General features: G+C 35.4%; 1 protein-coding gene across 2 annotated transcripts in view; it reads left to right on the forward strand.

Annotated features, from left to right (window-relative positions):
• Positions 1-513: 513 nt before the first annotated feature.
• Positions 514-20,980, forward strand: part of LOC150095200 (uncharacterized) — a 113,543-nt gene continuing 93,076 nt past the window's right edge. For both annotated transcript variants that reach the window (XM_090410489.1, XM_090410490.1), the window contains exons 1-2: positions 514-740; positions 10,298-10,420. In XM_090410489.1, coding sequence (XP_090266615.1) covers positions 552-740; positions 10,298-10,420 — 312 coding nt within the window. In that variant the 5' untranslated portion in view covers positions 514-551. The remainder of the gene's footprint in view (positions 741-10,297; positions 10,421-20,980) is intronic.

Below are 20,980 nucleotides of genomic sequence, written 5' to 3' on the forward strand. Positions count from 1 at the left end.
TATACTTTTTCGCTGTAAAAATATAAAACATTCGCTGTAAATATCAAGTCCTAGGTTACCAAATCCCACAAACTTTTAGACTCCTCTGCATTTTTTTTCTTCTATGTATCCATTTCAATTGAGTAAGCATTTCTGGATTCAGGTGCAATATCTTGCATTTAGTAACCTTGAGCTGGCTACTGAATTCTTCATTTTTGATTCTAGACACTTATAATCTTTGAAATGTCTTTGCAGAGCAGATCTTAAACGTTAGATATTAGGGGGTAAATCTCTGGATTGATCACTATTAAAGACATTTTACTCTGATATACCAAACGGAAACTTCATTTTATGCTAAAGTAATATTTCATATAAAATAACGATTTGAGATTTTGGTATAATAAAATGATGATATTTAAATATTCATACATGCATTTGTTTGCCACGTTGTTTACAGGTGGCGAGGTTGCAGCTGGCAAACTTCAATTCTCAGCGTGCTGACGTCAACTGCCAGATCGTGTAGGATGTGGGATGTTTGATTTACAGTTGATTTTTGTCGAACCATATTGTTCATGTTCGTTACGATGGAATTTGCCGAGGTTGTAAACCCTCATTATGCTTTTCCTATAGTGGGAGTTATCTTATGTGCCCTTCTCGTTTTTGCATTCGGATTTAAATCTCCTGGACAACCACCAAGTTTCAACGTAATAGAAGATGAACGAAAATCCACGAAGAAACGAAAAGGCAAAGACAACCAAAAGGTAAACTCAATTTAAAGAGCAGATAAGTAAATATGTTGCGTTGACGAACACTTTTTCTGAGATTTCGCAGTAAGCTGTAGTGGAAGATAATATCAGATTTTTTTTTTGATTAAACACATTTTAGATTTAAAGCAAAGTGGTACTAGTATTTTTCATTAAATATATTGTATATATGACTTTTTAGGGGCTGGGAAAGCCCCTTTAAGTAATATACATATTTTTTGATAGGCACTATACAAATGAATATTTTATGATGTAGCCAATTTTTTTTTTTTGCTTTTAGTCCTACCGAACAGTTGATTAATATATCATTAAATAAATTAAAAAATAAAATAAATGCGTGTATTTAGCATTATTGGCAAATGTAGTATATTTTGACCACACTGTACTTGTAAGTTTTATATTCTGTTATATAACTTTTATATATATTGATTAAATAAGCAGCGATTCCAATGATACTGTGCATGCACCACACAGTATGTTGGTTTCGAATGAATGGAATTGTAAATCAGCTGTGGAATGCATCTAGTGTAGCTACCGTTATTTCTGTAAGGTATACTTGTGTTATGATGATACTGAAGAAGTTTCTCACAGAAAAAGAAGTTCGGTATATTACTTGTAAATATAATTGATTCCGGTCGAAAAATATAACGAAGTTTAATAATGTATTGCTGGAATTTATTTAATAATATATTGCTGGAATTTATATAATTATAACTGTGCCGTATTTTCTAAGTTATTGTGATTTTAATTATCTTTCTTTTATTGTCTACCATTATGTTATTAACTTGTAACAGAAAACGATATAAAGACTAAACCAGCCAATATGGCTGATAAATCCACTTATTTGTTGATGATGCAAACTGGGAAGAGCTATAGTCAGTTAAGGTGATATAGGATATAGAGTCTTGTAGAATGACTTAAACGTGCTGCCAGTATGATATGGCTAAGTTATACTGGTAAGGTGATGCCCTTTTGGAGTATGAGATCATGTGCTGTGTACTATATTGATGGGATTGAACTACAAGAAGTTGATGAGGCAAAGGACTTGGGGATGATTGTGGATAGAGAATTGAAGCATATCAAATGATATGGTTGTTGAAGAATACACAGACAAGCAGAGATAGGGAAGTTATTGTTCCATTTTATAAGGCATTAATAAGGCCACGTCTGTGTGGTTAGCCTAGTGGCTTTGCGCTTCGCAACCATATGCCTGGGGAAGGAGTGTCCTGGGTTCAATTCCTGTCGCCGACGTGAGGAGCTTAAGGGTCTTCCTCAGCCATAGCCAAGTTAGCTGGTCTTGGGCGTGGACAGCAGGGTTTTTCCACCAGTTTATCTGGGGTTTTTCATCCCGCAAGCAGGCAAACTGGCCCCGTGAACACACACGGATCTACAGCCATAAATACTTAATCCTCCATGAGGGGACTCAACTCACCCCAATAGGGACGGGGGAGGAAACTCCATATGAATAAATAAGGCTACATTTGCACCAGTAATAGAAAAAATTAAAAAATATAAACATAAATGGATGGAACACATTCAAAGAAAGAAAACAGAAAGATTAACAAAACAAGCCTTAAATTATAAACCATTAGGAAAAAAGAAAACCAGGACGTCCTCTTAAACGATTCAACGATGACTTCTAAGGCCAGAACAGGCCATGCTAGGCCTAAATCCTTGATATACCACGATGATGACATTTGGACTATTGCACACAGATCTGGTCGCCTGGATTCTTTGGTGATAGTGGTGGTGGAGGGGATCCAGAAGTGAGTGACAAAGATTGTGGCAGGTCTGTGGCTTCCTATGATAATGGATTGTGAAGGTCTGTAGGCTCAAAAAACTAGCTGATAGACATAATATAATAGAAGCATCTAAGTTATTAAAGGGATTTTATAGGATTGACACTGATACTTTTTTTAGTACATAGCAGGAGGGGAGAGAATGAGTGGCCACCCCTGGAAATTGTGTAAGAGTGTGGTTAACAAAGTTTTTAGGACTAGATTTTTTGCTTGGAGGGCAGTGAATGGGTGGAATGCATTGCCAGAGGTGATTGTGAGTCCTTTGTCTGTGAATGAATTTAAGGAGGTATGTTAGGTATTGTGTGAATAATGGCTAGTGTGTCAATGTAGGATCTCCTGCAATGAGTTCTGACACTGTTGAGACACCTGCTGTATTAATAATAATAAAACATGCTGTGTTTTGTTTGTGCACTGTCTGTTATTTTTGTGTATACAGGGTGTTCGGGATAAATTTGACATATTTATAATTAATTATATTTTTCCGTAAGTTACATGTATTAACACACACTTCTCTTCATTTAAAAGTTTGGACCCTTCTTCATTCATATACAAGATGTCAGAAAGGATGGATAGCTGGAACCCACCTGAATCATGGAAGAGAATAACTTGTATCATGATGATTCGTGCCCGCCATCAAAATAAGGATATTACGACTGCTGCTCAATGCTCCCTGAATACAGTAAAAACAATCAGGCATGAACTAGAGACTTGCAATGGTGACTACGAGGATGTAGCAAGAAGAAAGATCCCTAGCAGACGATCTGATTGCGTTCGTACAGCAGAATTCCTCGCAAATCTGCAGGAACAGGTGTTGAAGAACCCTGGCATTGGAATTCGGGCTTTGTTCGTGGAGTTGCTAACTGTAGTCAAGCCCTGGATAACAAGGGTAGCCAATGGTAGGCCGTATGTATGGCAGCAGGATTCGGCCCCTTGCCACACCTCTGGGAAAAGTCAAAAATGGTTGTCTGAAAATTTCTACGACTTCACCAGTCCAAATGTTTGGCCTCCAAACTCCCCAGACCTTAACCCCATGGATTATTTTGTATCGGGCGCAGTTGAAAAAGACACCAATCGCACTTCCAGTAATACAAAAGCCCAGTTAATGGATAAAATTAAAACAGTTTTTGCGGCCCTTCCCAGGGAGACTGTAGCATCAGCTTGTTCGAGGTTCCGCAGCAGAATTGAAGCTGTGATCGATGCTAATGGTGGTTATTTTGAGTAAATCTTGTTGATAGTATTGTAATTAACTCTGCCTGTAATGTTTTTTTGTCAATTCATTAAATTTAATAGATACAAAGAAGATTTTATTTTTCCTTACGAAACTGTCAAATTTATCCCGAACACCCTGTATATCTTCCATTAAAAAAAAGTGTGTACACTTAAGAGAAGTATGGACCGTGGCTCGTTCTATCTGTTAACCACTAACCCCACCATCTATAATCACAATATCTCGCATGCATCTATTAATATTACAAATTGAAACCATTACAAAGTACACACACACACTTAAGAGAGAAGTTAATATCTGGAGTGCATTTAATAGTGCAAACTAGAATCATGGTTTTCATAATTTTAAAATTTAATTAAAACATTTGTTTGTTGAGGTATTTTATGTCAATCAGTATCTACATTGTGGATAATACAAATAGAGCCTCCATAGCTCAGTTGGTATAGACGAATCCCTTTGGTCGGAAAGACCTGGGTTCCGATCCCTTCTAGGACATGAGGAATATCTTTATCTGGTCTCTCTCGACTAAAGGTGAGTTAGCTGGCTCATACGGAGGTAGAAGGCTTTTTCATCCCACAGAACAGGCAAACCGGCACTGTGAACACACACAGATCTATAATCATAAATGCACACACACTTAATCCCTCATCAGGAGGGCTCAACCTCCCCCCCCCCATGCGACAAAGAAAGAAAGGGGGATCCCAATACGAATATTATTATTATTATTATTATACAAATGTTTAATTTCTTGGATGATTTATATATGAAGAAGTTTGCTAAATTAGCATACTTATTATAGTGATTGTGCTATTTAAAGATAATTGTTGCGTATAACTTATCCTTTGTTCATACTTTTTTTTTTTTGATTTAATCATAATATAAAATAATTTTTTCAACCCCAACAACCTTCACAGGGTGTTGGGGGTTGAAAAAATTGCATGCTTAGGTCGCGTGTATCTGAGAGATACATTCATTACTAGTATGTGCTAAAATGCGATAAAACTTTAAAAAAAAACACTGCAAATATAATACATGGTTTATTTATTTTCAGTTACGCTCTAGAAATTATTGAACAAAGAAATATAAAGAATAAAAATTTAGCCGATTGTTGTGATGTAAACCAGCTAGATATAAGATTCTTAAAATGCTTTCAATTCTGTTTTGTCTATTTGTTCAGCATCTCTTTCTCTTGAATACTGGTTCGAAATAGAATTGATGTATTTATTTGTATATAATATGATTAGATCTAAAATATCATCTGTGATAAAGCAGTTTCAAGTTCTGTCTTGACATTTTTTGAGTTTGGCCGAACTAACGGAAGTTGACACAAAATATTCTGCGGCTGTCTTCTAATTTGTCTTCTTATTGGATTTTTCCTCCATTTTGATTCTTTATCCTTTCCAAGAAAATACTCTTCATTTGTGTCTAATTCATCTTCACTTTCTTCACTAGAAATATCTTGTTTGGTATCCGAATCTTCTGAACGAACCCTCACGTAATCATCATCTTCTAAATCACTTTCGCATTCGACTATCATTCTTATCATCGGACTCGAGTAACATTCGCCGAATCTCTTCAACGTTTGATGGATTATTCAATCGATATACACATATTTTTCCAGCCGTTTTCAATGGTAAATAAATAAAAACAACAACTAAACCAATATTATATTGACATTGGAGTTTGCGGTATCTCTCAAGATATAGTTTACTGTCAAATATCCCACACCTTTATATAACACGTGTTAAACCAAACTGACAGCAAAAAACAGTAAGGAATATCACTCCTAATATATGCATGTGCAGCTAGTCATGACCTTCAAGCTACACACTGAATACGTGTAAGAATATTTATTTAAACAATTTGCATGCAATAAAATCTTGTCAGATCAGCCGTGACCTCCGCAGGGTTAAAGAATTTATCTAAAATACATTTTTTTTGCTGAATACCTCAATGCATATTCTTGAACTTAAGTAAACATGAACTCTTTAATTTATTCGGATTTTCTTCATTAACTTTTTATTGTATTCCTAGATAGTCTTTCAGCCAAACTGAACACTATTTTATGCTACACACACACACACACTACTTGGAAAGAAGTCAATGGACACCATAATGTGAGGAACAAACAGCAATGGCACCTACCTATATAGGACTTCTTTTCACTCTGATGACTGCAGCAATTCTACAGCGGTACTTTCTAGAAGCATACAATAATAATCAATGGGAATTTTGGACCATTCTTCCTGTGGGAATGTAATGAGGTACTGGACTGTTGTGAGATGGATGTCCCTTGACCTCACCTGATGCTCCATTTCATCCCATAGATGTTCAATAGGGTCAAGATCAGGGCTCTGTGTAGGAGGCCAGTCAAATGTGGTGCCGTTCATGTCCTCAAACGATGCAGTTATAGCAGCAGCCTAATGTCTTGCTGAAAGAGAGAGAGAATGGTCACTTCCACAGAAATGCCACAAAGCAGGAAGCATTATATTGCATTGTCCAGAATGTTTAGATACTTCCTGGAGTTTATGGATATTGGTTGTCTAAGTGGGATTTCAGTTTACTGTGAAGTAATGCAAGATTGGGTTAATGGTCAAAACTAGATAACTAGATTCATTTAATACTCCATAGAATACTCCATCACTACGCTTGTGCTTTGAGGCCATTATTAAGTAAAATAAGGGTTACTTGAACACAATCACTGCAATACCACGACAGTCGATCTTATAACTGAGAACTACTCAGAACAGCATGCAATTTCAAACTTATGAAATGTTGATTTCTAAAAATTTCCATTTAATATTTTCGGATGGCTACTAAGTGACTAATGGGTGGGTAGCATATGCAGTACAGTGTGGATATGCTGGACAAAGGGGTGATTCACGTCCCGAGTAGGATGGCATGCGATTTCATCACATCACTCAGAACGGTGGACAATTTAAAACTTATAAATTGTTATTTCTGGAATTTTCCATTTAATATTTTTGTACTGGGATTGACTATGGATAACTGAAACCACTGATTGGGTGGGTGGAGGGAACTACAGTATCTCTTGTTGACATTACCCTTTCATAAATCATTGTACAGTGATGACAGTGCTGTTCCTCTATATAGTTAGTACACTCACTTCTTGAGCACCATTTATATATTGGAACAATCTCCTTGGTCCAGTCATCAGGTATCACTCTCTTTCTCTAGATCATTTTAAGGATGTCACATAACCATTTCAATCCTGTACTACCAAAAGCTGTGATCACTTCAACAGACAAATCATCTATCCCAAGGGATTTTCCATTTTTCATCTTCCTTAATGCTTCATCTTATTCCAGACTTTTTTCTTTATTATCTTTCATTGGTGTATTCATTCCAGTTTATTTCACTATGGCTTTCATCATTATTTAACAGATCTCTGAAATAATGTTGCCACATTATCATAATCTCTCTCTTCTAGTAGTCAGAAGATTTCCATCTCCATTTATTAACAAAAAAAACCTTTTATTCTTCATTAGTCTATATAATATTTTTTTTGTTCTCATTAATATTTTATTCTAATTTTATAAATTCAACCCCATTTTTTTTTATATTTTCCTTTTCATTTTATAATCAATTCTATCATTTGATGTGGTTTTTATGTACTTCAGAATGCTTTCATTTTTGACTGCATCTTTTACTCTCTCATTCCACCAGTGTTTCTTTTCCTTTTCTGCTTCCATTTGTTTTTTCACGCACATCTCTTCTACTCTTCTGACTATTATATCTTGAAACTTTTTCCATTCCTCATCTACACTATTTGTAATTAAATCATGGACCGGATCTGAGACGCATGTTTTAATTCAGTCTGTTTCAACAGCCATAGCTTCAGCTGTCTTTTTTTCTTGCCACATTTATTTTCCTTACAAGCCTTAATGGTAGCTATAAGATGCCTGTGATCTCCATCTAAATGAACAGAAGGCGATGTTCATGACTACCCTGTCCGTTCTTTATCAAGGATGAAATAATCTATTACTCATTTTTGTTCACAATCTCAACTTTACTTTGTAATTCTGTAGCTTTGTCTTTTCTCAAACCATCAGTTTCCAATTTTGAGTTCACTATTAATGCAAAAGTCGAATCATCTTTGTCCTTAATTTCTTTAACTGAAGCCAAATAGGCCCCAAATTTTTTATACTATTCTTCTTGCTTTTCCAACATGTGTGTTAGGATCTAAAATGATTACTTCTTATTTTGGATAATTCCCCCCCCTTTTTTCCTTAAATGTCATTTCCTCCTTATCTAAGCCTTGAGATTTGTTTCCAATTGCATTCAAACACAAGCCTCATTATCCTATCGCTTATTCCATCACACTTTGAGTCTGTCATTTACTACTTTACTGAGGATAAAACCAACATCATTTTTTGATTGATCATCTTCTCCTTTCCAAAATAAAACAGTCTCCTCTTAAATTCTTCTTTCCTCATTTTTTTCATTTTTGTCTCACTGAAACCCAAAGACATCTAATTTCCTCTCCATCATCTACTAATTCATCCTCCTTTACCTCTAAGTTTGTCAATATGTTCAGTGTTCCTATTCCCAATTTCCTTTCCAGTTCAGATCATTTATATCATTTCCAGGTCATTTATATCAGCCTGGCTTATACAAGGGTTGTTTGAAAAGTTTGGTAAAAAAATAAGTTAAACACAATTTTTTTGGAAAAAATCAGCTTTATTTGTCAACGTAGTCTCCATCGAGGTGTGCACATTGGTCCAGCGAGATTCCAATTTTTTCATCTCATCTAAAAAGTAGGATTTGTCAACTTGTGCAAAATAGTCATTGACAGCCTTGATGACATCCTCGTTCGAAGAAAATTTTTTTCCACTGAGCCAAATTTTTGGAGAATACGGTGGATGGTGACCCAATTTGAACCTCAATTCGTGTAATTTTGCCATTGCGACGGCTGATGTGTGAGACGGTGCATTGCCTTGATGAAAGAGCACTTTTTTGTGTGCCAATCTTGACCGTTTTTTTAAATTCAGTTCTTCTTTTAAGTGGTCCAACAATGATGCATAATAGATTCCAGTTATTGTCTTACCTTTTTTCCAAATAGTCTATCATGATAATTCCTTGGGAATCCCAAAAAAACTGGCCATCACCTTCCCAGCTGACAAAACGGTCTTCGCATTTTTCGGTGCTCTTTCATCAGCCATTGTCCACTGTTTTGACTGCTGCTTGGATTCAGGTGTGTAGTAGTGGATCCAAGTTTCATCTACAGTCATGAATTGTTGCAAAAACTCCTGTGAATTGTGATTAAACATCGCCAAACACTGTGTTGAAATGTTTTCGCATGAGGTTTTGATCGACAGTCAACAATCGTGGCACCCATCATGCACACAGCTTTTTCACGTGCAATTTTTCATGCAGGATATTATACGCCCATTCAGTTGAGATGTCTACAATCTCTGTAATCTCACTCACTTTCACTCGGTGGTTTTCCATAACGATACCATGGATTTTGTCAATCATTTCCTTTGTAGTGACCTCAGTCTGGCATCCGGAATGTGCTTCATCTTTGATGGACTTACGACCACTTTTAAACTCATTTATCCAAAAATAAATAGTCTTTAATGCTAGTGCAGGGTCCCAGTGAACTGTGTCTAACTTGTTTGATCTGCACTTCTTCAAATAAGTCTTTTATCATTGCACAAAACTCGTTTTTCTCCATTTTTATGAAAAATGCTAACACGGTCATTTTAAATGTTTGCCAAACAAGAACTATTCATCACATGTGTCTAAAATTTTTCCAGGGATCATGAAAAAAATGACACTGGTATGAATGAATGAATTGTGTCGTTGTCTATTGCAAATTTACTAAACTTTTCAAACCACCTTTGTTTCTTTTTAGCTTAAATAAATCCACTGCTGGCTTGCTGAGTCTGTCATAGCTTCATTAGAGCCTCCATTAGTCAGAACATTCAGGGTTCCTAATGAATTTTCATCCATCAAGCATTCCCTAATTTCATTGCTGTCTCACATGTCCTTTTGTTTTGGATGTTGTTGGACTTTGAGGTTGGATGTAACTGATACCTAAAATAAGTACAGTAAATTTACATATTTGGTCACATTTATTTTCTTCTTGAATGGTAAATTTGTAGTATGAACAGGCTATTTTGCTTGTTGATTTGCTGCATATTATGTTACTGTATATTTGTTATGCATATTGCTGTATATGAGGCTTTTGTGGTGCCAAATTCAATAACGATCATAGATATCTTCATGAAGTCATGTTACCCAGTATATGGAAATTCATTACACTCATTGGACAAAACATTAGAGATAGTGTGATGGGAAGTTGACATTGGTATCCACTGTGCAGAGTGAAACGTACTCAAACAGAATGCAGATGGTAAATAGGCAGATGTCGGGCTTCCCAACACCATGTAAAACATGAGGGGGAATGATGTATTTAAATAAGCTTGCTTGAAAAGATTTAGCTCATATATTTATTTTAGTGTTTTAAAATCTTGTTAATTTCATTACAATTTTCTTTTAAGGCAAAAAATCAACAAAATGGACGAGCTGGAGGAATAAGTACATCGAGCAAACCTGAGAGCAGTACACATACTAGCAGAGGGAAATTGATAACTGAAAAGCAAGCAGCCAGGATTGAAGCAAAGGTGAGGAAAAGCAAGTTGTTCTTAAATGTCTCATTATGTTATTTAAAAATTTTCTGTATTTATTAAAACATTTGATTTTCTTACTTTAATGAGCCAAAGTTAGTATGAGATACTTGGCAGTTTATTTACTTGATTCTAAATAAAATGGAATATAAATTATTTCTTGTTTTCATTGAAGATAAATTCTCCTCTTACTTTACTTTCATATTAATATACCCATTTCATTTTTAAGAGTGATCTCTCAGATAAAAAATTCCGTCTTATAGCTAAGATAACATTGAATTGATGTTCTGAAGGGCAACTTTGTGTCAGCAAACTTAGATATACAGTGCAAAAATCCAAAACATTTTGTTGTCTATAATATTTGTCTTATCTTCATGTTTGCTTTTTATTTATTATTATGTAAATCTCACTCATCCGCAAAACCTCCTATAGTTTAATAAAGGTTAGATAATCTGTAAACCTCTTCTGGAGACTGAGTCTGAAACTTTTTCAAGATGCTTCAGCCCTCCAATAGTGGTTCTCTCACTGGATGCTGATATTCATCTCCCACTCAAACATACTGAAACAGAATGCAGATGGTAAATAGGCAGACAACATCGGGATTCCCAACACCATGTAAAACATGGGGGGGGGAAATGGTGCATTCATATAAGGTTGCTTGAAAAGATTTAGCTTATATTGTATTTATTTTAATATTTTAAAATCTTGTTAATTTCAATACAGTTTTCTATTAAGGCAAAAAATCAACAAAATGGACGAGCTGTTAGTTAGGGAATAGAGATGTTAACCACTCAACCAACTAGGTCACCAGTTTAATTTTTTTTTCAGTTTGTAGTAAAATAATGATATGGCATAGCAAGTAAAACACTTCCCCAGTAATAAAATTAAAATGCATTTCATTTCTGTTTCTGTATTTTGCCTAAGTTGCATAAGCATTATCTGGGATCAACAGTTATGCATATGCACATAGGATTAGTGGTGCCTCCCAGACTTTTGGAAATTTCTGGTATCTGTTTCTTTAGGACTCTGAATGATTCCAAAGATAGTTCTGATTTGAATCTGTTTTTTATAAAGAAATCTAGTTTTCACATATTCTTTGAATTGGATATCTTTTTTGATTTTTGTATGGTGATTTACCAGTTGAGTTGGTCAATGGGTAAACTCAGACTGTAGATATTTTGTTAATACTTTAGGATGTCAATTTGTGATGGATGGAGTTGGTCTTTGGAGGGGAAAGATAATAAATTAGCTAGTTTAAGAAGTTTTAATGCTAAATGAAACCTTTTTTTTAGAATGTTAATAATATAAACTAGTTTTTAACTGTATATATTTTGTGTAATACTTGTAATTTTTTTTTATCAGATTACTTCATGTGATTAAGAGCATTCGAAGATACATGGCCAAAAAAAAAAGTGAGAAATCTCTATTCTAAGACTTTTTTAATATGCTTTTTTTTTCCCTTGCTTCCAGAACTGCTAATTGGAATATTTGCATTTGGCCTGTCTGTTCACATCCAACTGTATTGTGAAAAACTATCTTGTATTAAAAAAGACCTAAGGTATTAAATATGTTTTCAGTCTGTGTGAATACTTGAAATAGCTAAATTAGAAAATGCTAATAAAAAATGTTTTGAGGAAAGCATACAATATCCATCTCAGTCAATGTTTTTCAGTATGGGGAAGAAAAAAATGTAGAGTGATATTAAATTCAAGTTTTTTGTCCTGGTTGGAGGAGTGAACATCTTTAGGCACATGATTCTTTTCTGGTAAAACACCATCACTGCTTATTGTAGGGCTGAAGTGGCTAGAAAGGGTATCATGTTTGGTCTGTAGAGCAGGTAACCAAATTATTTAATCTTTAATCTACCCACAGTACTAAATGTACTTCTTGATAATTCCATTACTAACATTTTGTGTGTGTGAGATTGACATTACATGACACTTCCATGGAGTCCAGAGACTTGTGATGGGAGTCTATAGTATAATACATATAAAGTGCAGTAGTTATGCAGTATTCAGTAATTTTTATTTATTTTTTACTTAGTTTTTAAGTTACTGGAATTTTTTATCTTATTAAATTTGATTATTTTAGAAGTTTTTAAAAAAACGTTTCTACATTCAAATTTCAGTAGTTGTTGCAATGCTTCATGTTGACGTTTCTGGAAGAACAAAAACTACATGGAACTGGAATGAAAATAAATAATTTACAAACTGAATTAATTATTTACCATCATGTATTTGTGGTAAATAATTAAGTAGGTAAAGAAGGGTAAATGCTCAACTTTAATAAAGAATTAAAGTTGAGCAGATTTTACAGGTAAACTGAAGACTTAACTATACAAACATTATTGAAGAAAAAGTGAAACAGTTCGAAAGCAAGAACCAAACCATGGACTTCCAGTGGCAAACTCTGAAGAAAATATTGATTCAGCTAGGAAGATGGGTGATAAAGTTGTTAGCAAGTTTAGAAAAATAAGAACACTATGGTGAACACAAGATGTTAAAGAAGCAGTCCTGGACAAGAAGAAAGCATACCAAAAGTTCCTAGCAAATTAGTCGGTAGATGTTCTAAAAAAATACAGAGAAGAATGTAACCGTAGCTGTGTAAAAGTAGTTAAACAAAAGTCATGAGATGACTTTAGTAAGATTGTAGAAAATAAATATCAGGAAGGTAGTAAAATGTTTGGAGGCTATTGAAAAAGCTTAGAAATGGAGGAAACAGTATTGTAAAAGGAATCAAAGATAATGAAGGTCATCTTTAATTGCTGGAGTAATTACTTTGAAAGACTGTTAAAAAACAGGCAGTGATGACTTTTTCTACTTGAGGTAGAAAAAGCCATCAAAAATTTGAAATGTGGAAAGACAGTTGGAGTAAATGATATTCAACCAGAAATGCTCAAATATGGAGCATTTCTGGAGTAGAGCTCATATTCCCATCTATTAAAACAAAACAAAAAAAAAAAAAAGAACAAAGCTGATTGTGATAATTACTGAGTAATTTCTCTAGTAAGTGTTCCAGGTAAGATTTATATAAGAATATTTGAAAAGAGGAGAAAAATTGTGGAAGAAAAACTTGGAGAACAATCTGGGTTCAGGCCAAATAAAGGTAGGTTGTCAGGATCAGATTTTTCACTTTATGACAAATAGTTGAATTATATTCTCTCTCATGTTGAGAGAGAGAAAATAGTTGAAAGAGAATATAACAAGGATCTGTACCTGAGTTTTGTACATCTGAAAAAGGCGTATAACAAGGTACCCAGAGAAAAGCTTTTCAAAAGATTACAATTTTGAAATAAATGGAACATTATACAGAGCAAAACATAGTCTGTGTTTAGGTTGTAAGTCAGCAGTTAGATTGAAAGAAATACAGGAAGATGGTTTGATGTAAAATCAGATATAAGATAAGAATGCACTATCTCAACTTTTATTGATCATTTATATGGATCACATTTTGAAAGAAAGTTGCATTAAACCTCATATTAGAATTGGAGATATCAAATATGCAGATGGTGTTTTATTCTTAAACACATCCAGGGCAAGTCTGCAGAGTTCTCCAACTTAACTGCATAACAACTATAACAAATTTTGCATGCAAATCGGCAATAAAAAGACCAAAACTATGAAAATAGGCAGAAACATAGCAAACTTCAGCCGTATTCTCAATGGAGAACCTATGGAACAAGTAAAATGTTTATATTTCAGCTGTTTAAAAACAATTTTTAGTGAAGACTGCAAATTGAATGTAGAATTAGACAACAAAAGAAACAAAGCTGGTAAGAAATTAAGCACTTAGTCAAAGACTAGAGATGAGACCACAGATATGAGAATTCTAAGAAACATTAGGAGAGTGAACAGATGTTATCACTGGCAGAATCATATTATAAATTAAAATATTAAAAAGGAACTTGATATTGTTAGCATTCAAAAATGTGTAAGCAGAGCTAATGGTGGTATGGCTACTTAAACAGAAAGGGTGATGAAATGTTGGCAAAACATGTGTTTGATGCTAAGATAGATGACAGGAAAGAGACCTTGAAGGAGAAGACAAAAGTCTAGGTAGATTGATTCAGTCAGAGATGCATTAGAAGCACAGAATGTTATATGATAATATTTGAGTGCTGACAAGTAATAGACTAATTTGGAGGAAAATTTGTTCATAGGAGATTAATAATGTAAACTTAATCATGTAATGCTGTCTTAGTATCCTCAGTACCCCTTCAGGGTACTCCTCCTCCTTTTCTGTATTTAGGCCCTAGTGACCTGTTACGTTCGTATTAGGCATGGCCTATTACAATTCGAAACCGCGACTGCCTCAAGGATAAGGTGATTAGCTTTATGCCTCCCAGTGTGTCCTATGTCTGTAAATTCATTTGTTCATGGGGCTGGTTTGCCTGTTCTGGGGACGAAAAACCCAAGTTTCTAGGTGAAAAAACCCTCTGCCTCTGTATGAGACCGGCTAACTCGCCTTTAGTTGAAAGAGACCAGATAAAGGTTCCTCACGTCTTGGACAGGAATTGAACCCAGGTCTTTCTGACCAAAGGCCTTTTTCTATACCGACTGAGCTACGGAGGCTCTACCCCCTTCAGGGTACTTATACAGAAATTGATAATGATTATTTACATGCTGACATTTTGCAAGTAAAGCTAGCATTATTGAAGCCACTTTAAAAATGCACATTCAGCATATACCGAGAATGAAATGAATTTGAGAATAAGGACAGTAATATCATGGAGGGCAAACTATGGCACTCTTTCCTGTGATCTTCTGTGATTACTGCTATTGGGAGGATAGGATATCATTATTTTGTAGGATCATACCATTTTCTATTGCAGTTAAACTGGGTTCTGTAGAATTTCAGCCACTTCTAGATATAGTCTCTGTAATTTAAATTGGGACTTGTGTAAGCCAGGTGTTCTTCCACTTAGTGAAATATTCTTTATCCAGGCAATGTTGTGCTAATCTTTTAGGTTGCCCATACTGAATATACTTTTTATATTCTTTTCTACTTACCAAGGTGGTCTGGTCTGGCTGTTCAAAATGCTGGATTCTACATTGATAGGGGGATACCTGGATATTAAAGAGGATTCTTGTGTTGATTGGTCTCAGGAAAGTGGAAACTTCATTGAGAGGTTTGTAGGCTGTTTTTATTTTGTTATTTTAGGGGAGAGAGTTCAGCCAGGTTTTTTTGTTGTCACCATTTTGCTCAAATAATGTAAGTAGAGCCTGTTTTGTTCTAGATATAGTGCAGGTCCTGTAGATGATATTTGTTCTGCCTTGGAGGCAAAAGTTTTAATTTCAAGTTTCTGGGCAGGATGGTGATGTGACGTGGCATGTAGGTGTCTGTGGGGTAGGTTTATGGTAGACTGAACACATGAGGGACCCATCCAGTTGCCTTATAATGAAGGCATCCAAGAAGGCTAGGCTACTTTTTTTTTTTTTTTTTCAGCAATAAAACTAATTTTGGGGTGAGTCTTGTGTGTGTGCTTATTGAGTGTTCAGCTGTCATTATAGGTGGGACAATTTATGGCATCCACAATGGATTGATGGACTTGTACTGCACCAGAACAACAGGCTTTACTAACATTATTTGAACAAAATGGTAATAACAACAACAAAAAAAAACCTGACTAAACTCCTTAAAAAAGACCTCTCCCACCCAACAAGCAGACCATACATACATACACCATATTCCCTACTCTACATCAAAAGTAAACAGTCGGATTGGCTTTTTGACAACACTATTATAAACCCTTAAAGGATGTTTCCACTTTCCTGATACAAACCAAGGATCACTAGAATCCTCTCTCCTAGTCTAGTTTCTGTAGTATCCTCTGTCAGTGTTGGATCTAGCATTTTGGACTTTGAAACAGGCAGGATGGACCTGTCTGCCTGTCTGTCCAAAGAACTAAAGAACACAAAAAGTATATTTAGTTATCTAAAAGCAGACTAACACAGCATGTCCTGGATAAAGAACATTTCATAAGGTGGAAGAACACCAGTCTTGTGCAAGTCCCAAATTATATATCACTGTTCTTGGAAGTGACTGAGATTCTACAGAATAGTTAACTGCAATAGAACTGATCATCCTGCACAAATTTTGGTGCACTGACCCATCCTCCTGTCAGCAGTAATCACAGAAGATCAGATCATCACCAAGAATGCCACTGTTTGCCTTCTGTGCACTGTGCATGTTACTCTCCTTGTCACATGGATGGAAAACATAAAGCAAATCAAAGAAATTTCAACATGAATCAATTTAATAACATCATAATAGCATTTTGTAATAATGAAAGCATCCTCTACAATGAAAGGATGTATTGGTTACTGTTTGCAGAACAAAATTTCAGGTAACTATGCCACACCTATTTTATTTCTTCTTGCAATGGATATAATTGTTAAATTACAAACAAGTTGTTTCATGTGAGAATTTGCTATCCTAGTTGGAATATCCTTGTTGCAGTGTTCATTTTTTACTTTAAAGAACAGTGTCTTAGAAGAACAAAAATTATCAAGCAAGTTATTCATGCATTCCTCCATAAATTATGTAACATATATAAAGCAACAAATAATTTACTAATTAAATTAAATATTTACAACGTAATGTTTTGTCAGCTCAAGCTAACATTATCAAAGGCACTTTGAACACACACACACTCAGTGAAGACTAAAATTAAAATGACCTCCAGAACAGGGACAGCATGCATGGAGGTTGACAGGGGTGCTCTCTGTAGTGATCTTCTGTAGTTACTGAAGATGGGCAGAGAGAGACGTGCTAAAATTTATGTAGAATTACACAAGTTCTCTTACAATTCGCTTTGTACCACTTACCACATAGAGGTTGACAGGGGTGCTCTCTGTAGTGATCTTCTGTAGTTACTGAAGATGGGCAGAGAGAGACATGTGCCAAAATTTATGTAGAATTACATAAGTTCTCTTACAATTTGCTTTGTACCACTTAAGCTGCTTTCAGGAACAGTCTGTGTTAGAGACTGTCCTTTGAGAAAATCAGATAGGTCTCTTGTGTTCAGTCTGTTGGAAGCACACACAAGCAGATACATACCACTTCACACCATCATCTGCTTAGAAACTTGGAATTTTTAAAACTTTAGCTTTCAGCTTAGAGCAAATTTCATCCTCAAGACCTGCATTGCACCTGGAACAACAGACTGTACTTATACTTTTTTAAACTTAATGGTTAAAGCAAAATAAACTCTCTAAACTCCTTAAGAATCTTCTCCCTTGATATTCATTATACCCTATCTTACTTTAAAGGTAAAACAGATAAACTAGGCTTACTTTTAAAACACAAAGAGCAGTCTTTTCCAGGTATTTCTAGAGTATCTCCTGTCAATGTAGAATCCAGTACTTTGGATAGACAGGATGTACAACCATGGTGAGAAGAAAAGAACATGAAGCGGCTAGCACAACTTGCTTTGGATGAAGATCATTTCATCAGGTGGAAAGTGAAGCTACTATGCAATCATGGTTTAAATCACAGACTGTTCCTGGAAGTGGCTCAAGTGCTACAGAAGCCAGTTAACTGTAATAGAAATGATTGCTGCTAATAAATTTTGGGTGCCCCTCTGTCTGTTCATCAGCAGCAATTGCAGAACATTATAACACAGGACTGTCTTTGTTTTGGAGGTCATTTTAATTTTAATTTGTGCTGCGTGTGCATCTTTAAAGTGTCGTTAACTCTAGCTTGAGATGATAAAATGTCAGATTGTAAATAATTTAGTCAGTAAATTATATATTTCATTCCTGTTTCCATGTAGTTTTATTTCCTTGAAACTTCAACATCAGCCTTTTTTTTTATATGACTTCCACCCACTAAAGGTTGCACATTACTGTGGATGGACTAAGGATATATATATAGTCTGCACGGTTAGCCTAGTGGTTGTGCACTTTGCAACCATATGCCAGGGGAAGGAGTGTCCTAGGTTCAATTCCCATCGCTGATGTGAGGAGCTGAAGAATCTTCCTTAGCCATAGCCAAGTTAGCCGGTCTTGGACGTGGACAGTAAGGTTTTTTGCTCAGTTTATCCTAGGGTTTTTCATCCTGCAAAGCAGGCAAACTGGCCTTGAGAACTCAACACTATGGACATAGGATACACCGGGGGATAGGACTGACCTGACCGCCTTATCCTGTGAACGCCTTCAGGTCTGATGATTAATAAACCCTCGACACCACAAAGTAAAAGAGAGAAGAGGATGATGATATATATATATATATATATATATATATTTGTAATAGTTTATTAATTTTTACCTGGTTAAGAAACCCTGTTCTAGAGACCAAACATGAAACTTTTTCAAGTCATTTTCCATGTGGTGGGATTCTAACTGCTGGTTGGAGAGCAGATATACTAACCACTCAGCTAACCAGCCATCTTATATACTTCCATATTGAATCATTTTTAACTGAATATTATTTCCACATTTAATTTTTTTTTTGTGGCTTTTTTTAATACCTCAAGTATTAATATGCACTTCTGTTGAATATTCTGTACCACTGTTCTGTTATTTATTGTTTCATGTAATAGTCTTTCAAAGTAATTAATCCAGGTATCTAGAATATTTTTATCTTCAGTTTTCATGTCACCTTTATCATCTCTGATTCCTTTTATAATACTTTTCTTCCATTTGTAATGTTTTCCAGTATCCTTCAGAACATTTTGCCACTTTGGTGATACTTTAGTTATCGTCTGTATTCTTTCTAAAGTCTTCCTGTGATGATCTGTTTAGTTACTTTTATATACCTCACTTTAATGCATTTTTCTCTGTATTATCTTAGAGCACTTGATGAATTATTTGCTACAAAATTTTGATAATTTGATATTTTCTTTTCCAAAACTTCCTCTTTAATTTCTTGAGTTCACCACACAAAGTTCTGATCTTTCTATCCTTGGAGACAAATTCACCACATGTCTCTCTCTCTGGCTGAGTCAGTTGGTGTTGTTTTCAGCATGCACCACTGAGTCTACAGGGTTTGATTCTTGTTTTCAAACACTGAAGAATTATCTCAGAGTTAAATATCTTGATAACTTTTTAAAGTATGATTCCTGAATCTGTTATGTGTTGGATTACCTGTGATATACTGAGCACCATATACCTTCTTTGATTTTATGGCATCAGAAGATTACTAAACTTGGACACCAGAAAGTCTTCTGGTCCTAATGGTATCTCTCCAACTGTACTGAAATGTTGTGCTCTCTCACCTATCCTGTAATGTGTCTGTAATCATCTGTACTTAGCTGGCACTTATCTCAACACATGGAAGCAAGCATATATCAGCCTATTGAAAAAAAAAAAAAAAAAGAAAAAAGAAAAATTGCCATCAAACTATCAACCATTATCTCAATCCTCTCCAAAATAACAGTTTCAACTTCTCCACTGCATAGTGGCCCACCAGTTAATCAGTGACTATTAGTATGTATTCTGTTAATGAAGTTCCATGGCTGACCTCTTAGCCTACATTACCCACTACTGGACATGTGCCATGGAAAGGTTTGAATAAACATGTTGTTGCTCATGACATCTCCAGAGCAATCAATTATGTTTGGCATTGAGGCATGCTAAGCAAATGGCTATCTCTTGGTCTACCTGCCCCTTCTGTAATTGGGTAGCTAGCATTCCTTTGGTTGTTCACTGTATATTATATGGATGCCTCTCTCTTTGAGCTTTGCTTCCAATGCAGGAGTGCTTCAGGGGCTCTGTTCTATTACTAATCTCCTTCTCTTATACATAAATGATCTACTCTCATTCACCACTAATCTTAGCTTTGGTGATGATAATACACTTTTCTTTCTACTCATCTGGCAAACCATGCAGCGCTCAGACATCCCAAGCTTCAAGATCATTTACAACCAGCTCCTTAAATACTATACCCATATCATCCTTTAATGGTGAAAGGACAACCTAGTCACATCAAATGCTACCAAAACAGTTTTGTCTTTTCTCTCAGCTCACTTACCCTTACCTTCATTAATACAGAAATCACCAGACAGGATTAGATCTCCTTGCTTGAACTGACATTTATCTCTATCCTCTCATGGCACAAATATATCACATCAGTAGCTTTTCTCAGCCCCTAAAAAGTGTCATTCTCTTCCAGTCAAGATGATATTTTTCACCCACTCAGCTATTACTTGATATTGATCCCAAATTCTTAGAATACTGTTTGCATATTTGGGGTAATTCTCTTAAAACTTCCCTAAAAATCCTTCATGCTATCCAGAGGAGAGAGCAAATCGGCTCATAGATGATTCCTCGCTCACAGACTCGTTTCAACCTGTATCTCAGAGATGTACTGCTTCAGCTCTGTGCCTGTTCTACAGATACTTCCATGTCACTGCTCCAATGAACTGGCAGTCATTTCTCCACTTTTTGTTGGGCTTGTTAAAATGAGAACAGCAGCAGCCAGACATTCACTTTTAAGTAAAACTGCAAACATGCTAAATGTGCCTTTCCTCTTTTATTCTGTCCACCTCTGCTCTTATGTAACAGTCTTCCTTGTGAAATGTTCTCAAATGGCTATGACTTGCAACTCTTCAAGAAA

Source organism: Typopeltis vanoorti, chromosome 20 (genome assembly GCF_054136105.1).
Source record: "Typopeltis vanoorti isolate ZY-2024b chromosome 20, IOZ_Tvanoo_1.0, whole genome shotgun sequence".
NCBI lineage: Eukaryota > Metazoa > Arthropoda > Arachnida > Uropygi > Thelyphonidae > Typopeltis > Typopeltis vanoorti.